The following is a 13,728-nucleotide window of genomic DNA, read 5'->3' on the forward strand; positions in this document are numbered from 1 at the left end:
AAGTAAAGATATAGAGGAATATGATCAGGTCTCAGATCATAACCTGCTTATGTGTTTAAGATGTGGATGCCAGAAAATTGTGAATCTTGGCATCCATTTCGAGAAAACATAATAAGGGGTTATTATCGGTGACACGATCATAATTCCTTGTAGTGCATGGAGCTTTATCTGTTTCATATACTGCTAGTTACAGTGAAAAAAAATGCAAATTGTTTTGTTGGCTTTCAAAACCTTAAAACACTTGTCAAATGCTGTCCGAAAAGAATTGCAACACTGTATGTCACATTTACACTTTGCTTTCATGCCTCTCAACTGTCCAGATTTTCGCAGAATGTCCATATTATTGTTTCATATTTTTGGTTTATTCCTCAATAATATGTCCAAAATCCACAGATTTTATAAGGATTGATGCCATTAAATAATGATGTACATTGTAGTTTCAGAGTTCATATCCTTCAGAAAGTATTTCCAACAGAAGTCCTGTTATTTTAGCAACTTTACAAGTTCATTAGAGGAACTTGGAAGACATGTTACCTGTATGGACAAAAGGCAGAAACAAGTCTTTTGTTCTGCTGCTGTCATTTGCTGGTCAGTACAAGCAGATTTTACTGCCTGGTGCAGGACTCATCCTTAACAATTTCAGCAAGGGTTGTTTAACAGTTGTTAAGGTCAGTTCATGAGCCACTGTGGCACTTAACTGGTTTATCTTTTTCTGAATATCAGAGTATAATCTTTGCACTACACTATTAGATATAACAAGTCTTGCTGATACTAGGGAAAGCTGAACTGAAGGTATGAAAATGTTGTTTAGTTAAACATAATCTATATTTTTTCTGTTTTTATAGTTATTTAGTAAGTTGTTGATGTGAATGCTTATGCAAAAGTGTGTTTGGTAGTATTTATTCCCTGGTGTTTTGATATGGAACTGCTTGGTGGTTCCTGAGTAAAAACATGTATTTCCAGGATTTAGAACCTGCATTTCATTGTCTTTGGGAATGTCAGTTGCCTGTAAGTTAGAGTACTACAAGCTTTGTTTAAAAGTGCAAGGTCAGATGTCCGAGAACAGTCTTGTCACATGCTAGTTCACTGTTGTCTGTTGGGAGCACAGTAGTGCATTTTTTGTTTACAGTCAGTCTGGTTTAACATGCTGGAATAATGAAGATTATAATGAGATTTTCTGTTTACTTAACTACATTAATTTTTCATACTGTTGCCATCCAAGCCATTTTGACAGACAACCGAAATAGCAAAACTCTACAAGTAGGAAGAACTTCCCACCTCAAGTCACTGTGCTTGGGAGAATTTACAAGCTGATAACCTTAATATTTATTCTATAGTGTGCAGTTCAGTGATGTCCAGATTTGGTTGGCAGTTAGTTTTGTTACTCAGCATGCTGTTGCAGTACTTTTAAGCATACACTGACATCCTGGATTAATAATGTGTGTTGAGTCATTGATTTAAACAGTGTCTGTATTCTTGAGTAGTGTCTTTGGGTAGCCCTCAAACTGGGAAAAACAAATTGAAGGCAAAGTAGGCATGGCAATTGCCATTGCAGTGTTGTCATAGTAAGTGAGGTTCAAAAGTGTTATGTAAATTAATATGGCAGATCTGAGCATTTGAATAGAATGATAGCTGCAAAACTAAAGTCATGTGAGCTATTACTGATTTATTAGTAGCAAGTCTTATTCACTTATTAATTATCCAGTAACCTGCTTTAATTTGTTCAGGGTCACAGGAGAGCCAGAACTGAAACGAATCTCTAGTGGAATGCCTCTCCATCATGGAAAGCACGCAGACAAGTGTGGGCAATTTAGAGGGTCTTTAATTTACCTATGTACCTAGTGAAAGCCTATGCAGACAAAGGAAAGATGTACATATTCTGCACAGAAGGTACCACATCTGGAAACAGAATGGAGAACTAAGTCCTGTGAGACTGTGACACTAACTGCTGCATTTCTCTACTGCCCAGGCTACACAAGGAATTGAGAAAGGAGAGGGGAAAACAAAGGTGCACTGCTTGTACATGAATACATTTCTGAATGTTGTAAAATGCGTTTCTATTTATTGCAAGTTCAAAGTGGATGGTGGCATGGACAGCACAGTGATGCAGCGGTAGCATTGTCGCCTCACAGCAAGAGGTTCTCCTGTTCGATTCTCTGTTGGGTTGCCTTCTGTGTGGAGTCTGCATGTCCTCCCTGCGTTTGTGGGGTTTCCTCCGGGTGCTCTGGTTTCCTCCCACATTTCAAAGACATGTGTCTGGAGTGTTTCTCCCTGGGACTCTGCTGAAAATTGGCTTTGTTCCAAGTCTGACTTTCCCGGTTAACAAAATGTTAAATAAAAACAAATAAAAAAAAAGTTAGATTGTTTTTTTTTTTTTTTTTTTTTATAATATATATTTATAATTTATTTTCAGTCCACTCTTACAGGTAAGATTTAAATGAGTTTTCTCATCATTTTGACTGAATTTTTAGAAGTCTCAAGTATAAGACTTACACAAGTAGTATTGTGTTATTTTCTTGTAGTTTGTTTGAATACTGAGTTTTTAAATGGGAAGTCCGAATTGGAGTTTGCAATTTCTTGGAAGGCCAAATGATGAAAGTGCTTAATCTGTAATTGAATCTGCTCAGTGTTCTTTCTTGGAGTTGTGGATTTGTAACTGCTTGTTTTTGACAGATTAAGTATTTGGTGAAATCACACTTGTTTTTTGGGATTCTTATCCTGCAAAACATACCATTCAGCGTACCTTCTGTCCACCACAGTAGGTGAATTCAAGTTTGTACTGTTTAGCATTGGTTATTGGTTCCTCTCCAAGTTCAACAGTGTGACATTCTGTCTACCATTTACAAAGGAGCTGAACTAATGGATGGGTATTAATAAATTTATCCCTGGTATGACTTGCCTGGCCCTCCTTGAAAAGTGAAACAAGGCCTAAAGGTGGTTGCTGGCAATGCAGTAATGGCCAGTGTGATCAGTTGCTTTGTAACTTATGATCTTCACGCAGAAGCTAAGGAGCAATTGCATCATGCCTCAGTTGTAACTCCTATGATTCTATAGAGGTAAAATACACAAGCTATGGAGCATGAAATGGTGTAGACAGTAGCAAAGGTACAACTTGTATTTGGCAATTAGGAGAGTGCATAGGTTTACCTGTTGTAGAATGACACAGCAAAGGTATTTGAGAGTTTTTTTTCTTAGAGCTAACCGAAAAGTGGGGCATTTCTAGAAGAAAATTGCCATTACATTTAAGTGGCCTGATATTCATTTAATGATGATTGGATTGTACGCAACTGGGTGAAGGCAGGAGAATTATAACTAGTCAATATGGAGTACATAAGTAGACCCAAGGATTTTGGTGAGAGATCTCGTCCAAGGGTGATGATGGGCTATTATTTTCATTAGTTTTGGAACGGTGCATGATTCAGATTAGTGCATGTCTCTTATCTCGGCATCTGCACCCACCATGGGTCAAAGGGTTTAACTTTGAAGAGGAAACAATGTTAGCATTGTGTTTCTTTAGTGTTGAATCACTACTGGGTTGATCTTTGAGTATATAATTGGTCTTAGATCTGATGGTCCATAATCATTCTGGCATATTTCAAGGTGCATCTGTATTGGTGCATATAAAGTCTGATTGAGGGTCCAGGCATTGATTGTTATGATTATCTAATCGTGCAGGTCATGCTAACCAGTGGAGCTTTATAGGTTCATAGGTAGGTACTAGGCTATTGGCCCTAGGGCCTATACAAGCCTAGCCAAAAAGGTACCCTGGCTTTCGCCACCCAAGAAAATTATTTTCCTGTGCCCCTGTCAAGCAGAACCACAGAAGTGATCCCCGGGGTGAACTTCTGTTACCTATCCAATCATCAAGATTTTTCGTGAATAGTATTAATGAGGAGCTCTGCTTGACAAAGATAGGTAGTCTGTTCCAGAGTATGGGAAGTCTCTGAGACAGGAATCTATCCCTCCAGCATGTTCTGTTTATTGTGGTGACAAGGTTTAGGTCCCTAGAGCATGTAGCTCGGAGGGATTGGGATTTCTTTAAGTGGAGCATGTCCAACAGCTCTGGGTTTGACATAGCTTTGTATGTTAGGCAGAGATCGCCTCTGAGCAGGCGATATGTGACATAGTAAAGCTGGAATTTTTTGAGACGGTCTGCATAAAGCATCTGTTTGAGGCCAGTAATCCTCTTTGTGAGGTATTTTTGCAGCCTTTCCAGTTGTTGTAGATGTCTTGTGAGGTACATACCAAAAGGGGCATTGTACTCTATAAGGTGTGCCACGTAGAAGGATTTCCTGACCACTGTGGCGATGTGATTATCAAAGGAGAGACTACTGTCCACCTGTGTCCCAAGGTCTCTTATCACACTTTCGGTGTTAGGTAGACAACCGCCTATGTGGTAGTTCATAGGTACAGAGTTTTTACCAAAGGGGATGACAATGCACTTTTTGGCATTGAGCTTGAGACCATGTCTTTGACACTAGGCATCTGTCTCAGTGAGGCCCTTTTGTAGGATGTCCACATCGTTAGGAGTTTCAATTATGGCTCCTAGTTTGTAGTCATCTGCGAATTTAGTTAGCCAAAGACATTCTGTGTTAGCTTGTACTTTAGAGAAGTAGATACCAAACAGGAGAGGACCCAGGACTGAACCCTGTGGTACTCCACTTGTCACTGGTCTGAAGTCTGATTTAGAGTCTGCTACTTTCACGGTGTGGGTTCTGTCAGTAAGCCAGTTGGCAACCCATCTTGTGACATAGGGATTTATACCTAGTTTAGTGAGTTTATCTATAATTCCAGAGTGGGGGATGGTGTTGAACGCCTTGGCGAGATCTAGATAGGCTGTGTGAACCACCTTACCCTCATCTATGGCTTTGGTGACTATTTCAAAGAAGTCTATCAGGTTTAGGAGACATGATCTGCCTTTTACAAACCCAAACTGTGTGGGGTCCAGAGTTTGGAGATCTCCAATGTCTTTGTTCGAGTTCCATGATGATACGTTCCATGGCCTTGCAGACGAGGCACATCAGGTTAATGGGGTGGTAGTTCCCGGGGGCTGTTGTGGCTCCCTTTGTCGAGTGGGATAACTGTCGCAGTGTGCCATTCAGTGGGCGCAAAGCCTGAGGTGAGGCTGATTGAACATGGTACTTGGGTGGGGTGCCAGTTCATTTTGTAGTTCATGTAGAAGGCAGCCTGGGATGTTGTCGGGTCCCATGGATGCTGTGTTCTTGGCTTTGGAGAGTGAAGTTTTTACCTGTACAGCCGTGATTACAGGAACTTTGCATTCTTCCAGTATAAAGATGGGCCCTTTAGGGGGTGAGAGCAGGGCAAAGTTAGCACTGAACCTATCTGCCAGGATGTTGGCAATATCAGTTGGTTCTGTATATTTAGTGTCATTGTGCTGTAACTCAGAGCAGATCTGAGTGTTGCCATTGAGATTTTTGACATAGCTATAGAATGCTTTGTGGTTGTCTTTAGAATCAGTGGCAATTTTGTTTTCATAACTAGCTTTGGAGGATTTTATGAGGTATCTCAGCTTCTTACCAAGGCTGACCAGGTAGTTCCTCCAATTGTGGGATTTTACTCTTTTTTTTGCAACAGTTTCTTTCTTCTGTTGTAGAGTTTGTTTATGGCAGAAGACCACCAGATTGGCTTCTTTTTTTTGGAGCATAGCATCTTGGTTCTGTTAGGGATAGCACGATCCATGCACTCGTGTAAGTGCTTATAAAGTGCATTTGTGTAGGATTCAGCAGTCGTACCTCTATTGTCCATCTGCATGGGTGTCATGAAGTTTGCCACTTCTGTCTTAAGAAGTGTGAAGTTAGCTTTGGAGAAATTTTTTACGGTTGTTTTCCTAATGGGGGTGGGAGCGGGATTTGGATGTCTAGGGTGATTAGCTTGTGGTCGGATCTGACCAACGAGGAGCTGACCTCTGGTGTGGAACACCGGTCACCCATGTTGGTGATGACCAGGTCTAGGATATTGCTGCCCCTGGTGGGGGTGTGGATAAGTTGATCCAAAGCGTTGGAATTGATGATTTCCAGAAAACGTTGAGCAAAAGAGTTGGTACACGAGTAGTTTTCCCAGTTAATGGTAGGGTAGTTGAAATCACCCATTATTAGAGTGTTGGGTTGTACCTTAATATTTTCCAGTGTATCAAGAAAAGAGGAGTGGGAATCCTGGGGCATGGTGGGGGGGTCTGTAACAAGCTACAATTTGGATTGTGGTTTTGCCCAGAGTTAGTTGAACTTTGATAATCTCGGATGCATTATGCTGAGCAACTAGCTTGGAGGTGTGGATATCCTTAATGAATATGGACACGCCTCCACCTTTAGTGTTTCGGTCTGAGTTTGCTGGCCGAAAGGTGTGGTATGAATTATAGCCTGGTAATGCAGGGGTGCTCTCTGGAGCTTTGAACCAGGTCTCTGTCACTGCACAGATATCAATATTCTCCATTTTAAGGAGTGCCTCGAGTGAGTGCATTTTGAGGTTTCGACTTCTAGCATTGAGTAGCATTAACCTCAGATTTTGCTTGCTTGTACCTGTTATGGTGGTGAATTTGTCATTTGAACCTTGCCTAAAAAAGGCACTATAGGGGTGGCAAGAGCCTTTGCTAGTATCCGGAATCCCAAGGGCGACAGGTGCAGGCCATCTCTGGCAAAGCAGCGTGGTCTGTCGATCATGTCATCCCAGGCAGACAGATACTGGATTCCCTTAGAATGACACAAGAAGCTTAGCCAATTGTTAAAGTCAATCATTTTGTCCTTGTACTGTGGTGTCATTCTGGGTGATGGCAGGATACTACTCAGGGCTAGGGTCATACCGGCCTGGGCTACAAGATCGGAGAGCTCCTCCTTGCCCCTTTTCATGTAGTCCAGGGAGGTACATCTCAGGTCATTCACACCAACATGGACAATGACAGAGTCATATTTGTACTTGTGGAGTGATCTGAGTGCGTGCGTTATGTGGCGGATCTTGGCACCTGACAGGCAGCTGACAGTAACTTTTTCCTTGTTTAGCCTGGTGAGTGGAACATCAGTGTGCTTGACTATAGAGTCCCCTATGACTCGAGTGTTTGGTACGTTATGCCTTATGGGCTGTAGTTGAGTGGCACACTGATTATGTGGGCTGTGTGTCATTTGGGTTGTGTTGGGGGGTGGAGGTTGCTTGCATTTCTGCTTTGGAGGTCTCTGTTGTTTGGGCAGATTTGTACTGAGAGCCTCCGCGAATGTAGGTGTGTGTTTTGTGCTTCTGTGTGTGTGTTTTGGTGGTGTAGGTTTTGAGGGACTATGTGATGAGTGTGGTGCGGTGCAAGTGTTTACCTTCTCCTCTTGACTGTCTAGGCCAGTCTTTGGTGAAGAGAGCTTTGCTTCCAGTATGGCTATATAAGTGCATCTCTTACAGGTCGTAGTGTTGGGTGGTAGGAGGAGAGGGTTGTCTGTGTACATGAGGCAGTTGCTGCATTGTCCCAAGATGCCCAGATTCATCAGGTAGACTGGAGAAAACACCGGGAGCTGACCTTTAGACATGCCTGAATAGGTGCTTAAGTACTAAAAACTGTTTTCCTCTAGACAAGTGAGGAAAGTTGAGTGCTGTAGTAATTTGTAACTTATTTAGTGCTTACAATGAGTTCTGAACAAGTGCTGAGATCAAAGAAACAGATGAGTGCTAAAACTAAAAAGCTGGCTAGTTGCAAGGGAAATTTTGAAAAACAGACTTTATGGCGCCAGGAATAGTTTAACCCCAGTTAAGTGTGGAGGGGGGCAAACAGTCCTGGACACATCAAATCCGTATCTGACCTGCCACAGGAAAGGGGGGAAGCAAGCTTAGAATTTTTTTTTCCCAGTAAAGTGGAAATGAAGAAAGCTGGAACAGAAGTTAATTCAATGTTAAGAATCTGAGTGGGTTGGCCTTCACAAATGTTCTCTATTAGATTGAGTGAACTAATGACACTAGACTGGGAGGAGTGTCACAGATCAAATATACAGTATGGGCGGGCAACTGCAAAGCCACCAAGTATGGAAAAATTACACTTCCTAGCTGTAGCCACTAAATGAAAGTTTTAAACAGATCAAGGAGCAGACTCGAGAATGCTTTTAACTATAACAGACAAACAGAAAATACAACTCTCAGTATGAAAAAGCAGTTTACAGTTAATGTTAAAACAGTATAAAACGGTACATAAATGCAGTGAAACAATAAAAAAGCTTTATAACAGTGCAAAAATATAGTAGATCAACTGTATAGCACAATTATAAGTGTTTCAGAAGTGCAGTTCAGTGAAATAAGTGTAAGAAATAACTTATCCTGCTCTTGGAATCTTAAGGAATTTCCACTTATGCAATGCAATCCAGAGCCTGACAATACAAGCAGAACTTTTATAAGACACAGGGTTTATATAGCAGTAAGAATGGAGGAGTTGGAAGATCAGATTACTACTCAGCCCCTGCTATTACCCAATCACTCGTACTACAGAAGGTCAGGAGGCCTTGTTACTCTCAATAATGAAGTACGTGCAAGTCTTGTATGAGAAAACAGAACTATGCATGACAGGTGTAATTAACTGGACAGGCATAGTCTGCAGGTGTTAACATTTTGTAAGGCTATACTGGTAGGGTGTACTGGTTCCTTGGTGTTGCAGACATCATACAAGCAAAATTAGATTATAAAGGGTAATGGCTGGATGAGCTTTCCACATTCGTTAATGTGACCTGGTACTGTGAAATAAACTTCTAGTATATAGCTACTGTAAAATTCTTTCTCTTCTTCATATTTTATACTTTTGTAACCAATCACTGTCATTGTTTTCACTTTCTGTAACATCTGGAGCTTTTCTCCCCAAGACTCTGCTGAAAACGGACACCAGTTGTCCAGCTGGACTATCCTGGTAAACAGATGTCAAATAAATAAAAAAAAAATGATGTACTTGATGAGAATAAGACATGTAACTGAAGGTGTAAAGGAAAATAGCATGGGTATGATGGCTTGGTTTGAATGAGCAGTTTCTTTCATATGTGTGTGTTACACCGGTGTGTTTTAAAAGGTGCTAAAACTGCCACTCAAGCACAGACTTGGTGCTTTGTAGTAACTTCTGAATTTACTGAATTAAAACACTAGGACTAGATGAGATGTCAGTATACATGTTTCCACAGCTTCATCAGAAAGCCAGCCTGCTTTTGTCATAAATAAGTGAAACGTGTATTGTGATATTACAGCAGTCATCATTTCTGATGCTTGATGTTGATACAACTCTATCATGTTTGACCATAAATATGTTATAGGTGGTATACATTTATAATGAAATTTGCAGTTGAATTCCATTATTGTCACTTGCATTTAACAAGCAGTGTGCTCACACCTAGCTTTCTATGTGCCAGCACTTGTGTGCAATCTTTTGTTCTGTGCTTCAGAATGGATAGCTGCTTGCTAAAGTGGCTACTGGGTAACCAAGAATGGGTAGCTGCTCAGTGGGATAAAGAAACATGTATTTACAGAACGTAGAACCTTTGGAGCTGTCAGTGCTGCCTGTAAACTAGAGTATTACAAGCTTTGTTTAAAAGTGCAAGGTCAGATGTCCAAGAGCAGTCACATGCTTGTTTACTATTGTCTGTTGAGAGCACAGTAGTGCATTTTTTGTTTGCAGTCAGTCTGGTTTGACATGCTAGAAAAATGAAGTTTCTTAACTGTAGTTGCAGTCAGTCTTGTGCAAGTTTGCAGGCATATTCTGGGCATTCATTGAATGGAATTATTTTGCCTTTTTTGTGGGTGGATGGGGGGAATGAACCATGCCATAGCCTTTAGTATCGATCACTGATGCTTTTTCTCGCTTTTTTTTTTTTTTAATCTAGGTCATCCTCTACTACCGTTTTACTGCAATGCCTCAGTGCTTGGCATATGGGTGTAAAATAAGAAGAGGCTGTCTTCCAGAAGGCGTATCATTTCATCGCTTTCCTCGTGATGTGAAACTGTGTACTGTGTGGGTACGTAGGTGTGGCACAGATGTCGGCAACATCAGCAAGTTTGTTGCTGAAGAAGTACAGACTACAAAACCACGACATTTCCTTTGTTCAAACCACTTTGAAGAAGACATGTTTGAACTGGATTACAGATATGAACTAATGCCCGATGACCTGAAGCCACGACGTCCAAGGCGTCGACTGATAGAGACTGCAGTGCCTACATTATTTACATTTTCAAAATGCAAGAGGCGTAGATCTTCTCTTCAGCAAATAGAAAAGAGAGATCGCCAGAAGGTATATACATAATGTAGTTTTACATGATTGCCTAAATGTAGAATGATTGTTGCTGACTGACTCATATTTGTGTTGTGCTGTGCTGAAAACCCAGTGGTGGAACAACATTGCGTATTTGTAATGCACAAAACTTGAGGACCTGAAGTTGTATAGGACAGCATACATTATTCAGATCTCCACCATAGTACTCTTATGTTCGCACAAGCCCCGTAAAAAGTTGTGTATCAGCTGAGATTTTAGATTATTTATGTGAAATTTCAGGTATGTGGACAGAACAAGAGTGCATTAGCTGTGTTGCATATTTGCAGCAGACAGATTGGTCAAAAGAGCAGTCAGGAAAGTCTGAATTCTGGATTTCTGAATTCATTTACAAACCTTTTTACCTCCACTACATCCCCTGCTACATGGGTATACAAACGTTGAGGATCCTTGTATGTCAAAAAAAGGGGAATTTTCTGAAAAATGAAAATCTTGTAGTGATATGCAACTTACTTGCACTTTACTGATATTAGAACTGCGGTGGTGGTGCTGCGGTACCGTTGTCGCCTCACAGTACAACGTCCTGTTCGATTCTCAGAGCGTCTTCTGTGTGGAGACGTACGTGAATGGGCGTACCTTCGTTGAAGGTTGTGCGTCAGAGCTGGCAACTCGGCACGTAAAAATCTACTGCCAATCATTAGCGGACCGGAGTTCTGCTGTGGCGACCCCTAACCTGGAAAAGCCGAACGACACAACAACTTCATTATTAATGATCTGTTTCTGTCTTGTTTCCCATTGCACCATTTGTGTAAAGTATGGCGAAGCTTGCTGTCAAAACAGATTATTGAGAAGCTCAGACACTTCATGCATACTGGTGGGGGACTAATAGTTTCCCTCGTAAATTAGATTTTCCTACATATCCCATGTAAAAGTTTGCGATCACCCATCCAGTCATCCAGACTGGCTTTAAAGATTACCAGGAATTATTCTACTTGATATGCAAGGATGGCCTGTTCTGGAAATGGGGACTATATTCGGTGAGGTACTTGTCATGCCATGTGGTGGCATCAATGTGATAGTGTAGGTTTATGTCTTTTGAACAGATGTTTGCATTACTAATGGTCCTATTTAGATTAATGAGTTTAAAAGAGTACTGGTTTGTTCATTGCACAGAAGGCTGAGCAGAGAGTAACTCCTGGAGTCTGTATAACACTGACTACATGCCCTGTATGTCTACTCAGAGTAACTAAAGGTACCAGGACCTCCCAGAGGTACATGCAGAAGGGAGTCATTGTGTTCAGTGAAAGTCTTAATAAGGACCACAAAAATCGGAAGCCAAAAAGTCTCGCAAGCCACCAAGAAACCTTAACGCAAGTTTATTTGTAAAGTAAATTAGCGTTTTCGCTTCTCTACACAGGGAAGCTTCTTCAGAGTAAAAAAATGCTCAAAAAGGCGCCAAAACTTATAGAGCATTTAAATAACACACATATTACATCACTTCCTAGGAAGTGAAGTCAACAATTTATGATAAAATGTGGCACCAGTTTGATAAACTTATAACCGGTGCATCTGCCAAGTGACTTACCACATTCCAAAGACACGCAAAAAAATCTCTAGCTCCTAATATCACTACACTAGTACATATACATATGTATAAAATAAAAATATATATAAAATACATAAAAAATGCATAAAAAATGTATATATGTCTATGTAAATATGTATATTTAAAAAGCATGTATTTCTACATTCGAAGTATATACTTCTACAATAGAATAAAAAATAAAAAATAAGAGATAACAATAGCAAATTTATATGAATATCTCTTTCGTAGTAAAAACTACCAAGAAAAACATTTACCATATTAAGTTAATGGTTACACATGTTATAAGTGTGAAATTTAACTATTTGAATATAAAAAAGTACCAGTAAAAATAAAGATAAAGGTAAGAAGTGAGACTACATGAATGAGTCACTAAGTACGTATAACAGTTAACGTCTAAGATAGGCTTTATATTTTAATACAGGAGAGATATTACAACTCTCATTCAAACCTGGGGAGTTGAAGGCATCTAACCTGAGTTGCCACTCCAATTCCCGGTTTTCTAGTAGAAGGGGAATAGGACCACCCCGTATAGTAGGTGTGAGGTTGTCAATGCCCATAAATAGGAAACTATGCCCCGGATTTTTTTGTTACATGCTTGGCCAAGGCATTTTCAATTTTGCTGTTTTTTATCGCATAGCAATGCTGATAGATACGCTCTCTTAGTTTTCTGTCGGTTTTTCCAACATAAAAACTAGGGCAACAAACACAAAAAACTATATAGATAACTGACTTAGTTTCACAATTTATTTTAAATTTGATATTATATTTTATCCCCCTAATACAAAATGTATTACCGGTGCGAATGGTTTTGCACCAGTTGCAAGACCCACAAGAGAAAGAACCTGTCAATCTACTAAACTGGTTTTGTCCAGAATCCTTTTGTAGTAATTCTTTAATATTGGTTCCCCTCTTATAAACAATTCGAGGTCTTTGGCCCAATCTCTCGACCAGAAAGGAATTGTTAAAAATAAAATACCAATTTTTATGAATAATCCCTGAAATTTGTTTGGAATTACTATTAAACGTAGTGATAAAACTCAAAGAAATGGGAGCCAGACTATCTCTTGTCTCCATATTGTCTAAACCACCAGGGTTAACCATATCAATGTTTGTGTCCGGTATAACTGAAACATCCGAACAAAGCAAAGGTTTATAAAAACCAATACTCCTCTTAAATGCCACTTCTTCAGTGAGCTCATCAATCAACATCTTAGGGTAACCCCTATTTATAAACATGTTTTCTAACAGCGTACACTCAGCTGCAAAATCAATTAAATCACTACACATTTTCACAGCTCTCACTAGTTGTCCTTTGACAATTGCCCTCTTCTGTTTGTGAGGGTGAGAGCTGGAATAGTGGAGGAATGAGTTGACATATGCATCTTTTCTAAAAATCATGGATTTAAATTTGGAGTTCCCTCTGTCTTTGATCAATTTCACATCCAAATAATCAATCTCTTCACTAGAAAAATGGTATGTGAATTTAAGAAAATTTGTTGTATGATTAATATATTCTATAAAATCTGGTGCAACTTGTTGGTCCCCTTTAAACAAGATGAAAACATCATCTAAAAAGCGGGTATAATGACAGATGTATTGTTTCCAATAGTTGTTGTCCAAAATGTAGCACTTCTCCCAGTTGGCCATAACCATATTGGCCACACTGGCTCCACAAGGGGAGCCCATAGCTACCCCTTGTTTTTGGACATAATGTTCCTTTTCAAACAAAAAGAAATTTGAGGTAAGCACAATATCAAGGAGTTCTAAAATGTTGTCAATTTCAATTTTTGGAGCTTTTAGTTCAACTAAAAGTAGCCCGATCCTTTCTATTGCCTCCTGGTGGGGTATAGAGGTATACAAATCAGCGACATCAATGGTAAGAAAGTTATAGGAATC

General features: G+C 39.9%; 1 protein-coding gene across 1 annotated transcript in view; it reads left to right on the forward strand.

The window, feature by feature from the left end:
• Positions 1-13,728, forward strand: part of LOC122789105 (THAP domain-containing protein 1-like) — a 110,290-nt gene that overhangs the window by 68,186 nt on the left and 28,376 nt on the right. Inside the window, exon 2 of the mRNA XM_044056307.1 lies at positions 9,843-10,247. Coding sequence (XP_043912242.1) covers positions 9,870-10,247 — 378 coding nt within the window. The 5' untranslated portion in view covers positions 9,843-9,869. The remainder of the gene's footprint in view (positions 1-9,842; positions 10,248-13,728) is intronic.

The sequence above is a fragment of the Protopterus annectens genome, chromosome 14.part0 (assembly GCF_019279795.1).
Source record: "Protopterus annectens isolate FY-2018-M chromosome 14.part0, PAN1.0, whole genome shotgun sequence".
Lineage (NCBI taxonomy): Eukaryota > Metazoa > Chordata > Ceratodontiformes > Protopteridae > Protopterus > Protopterus annectens.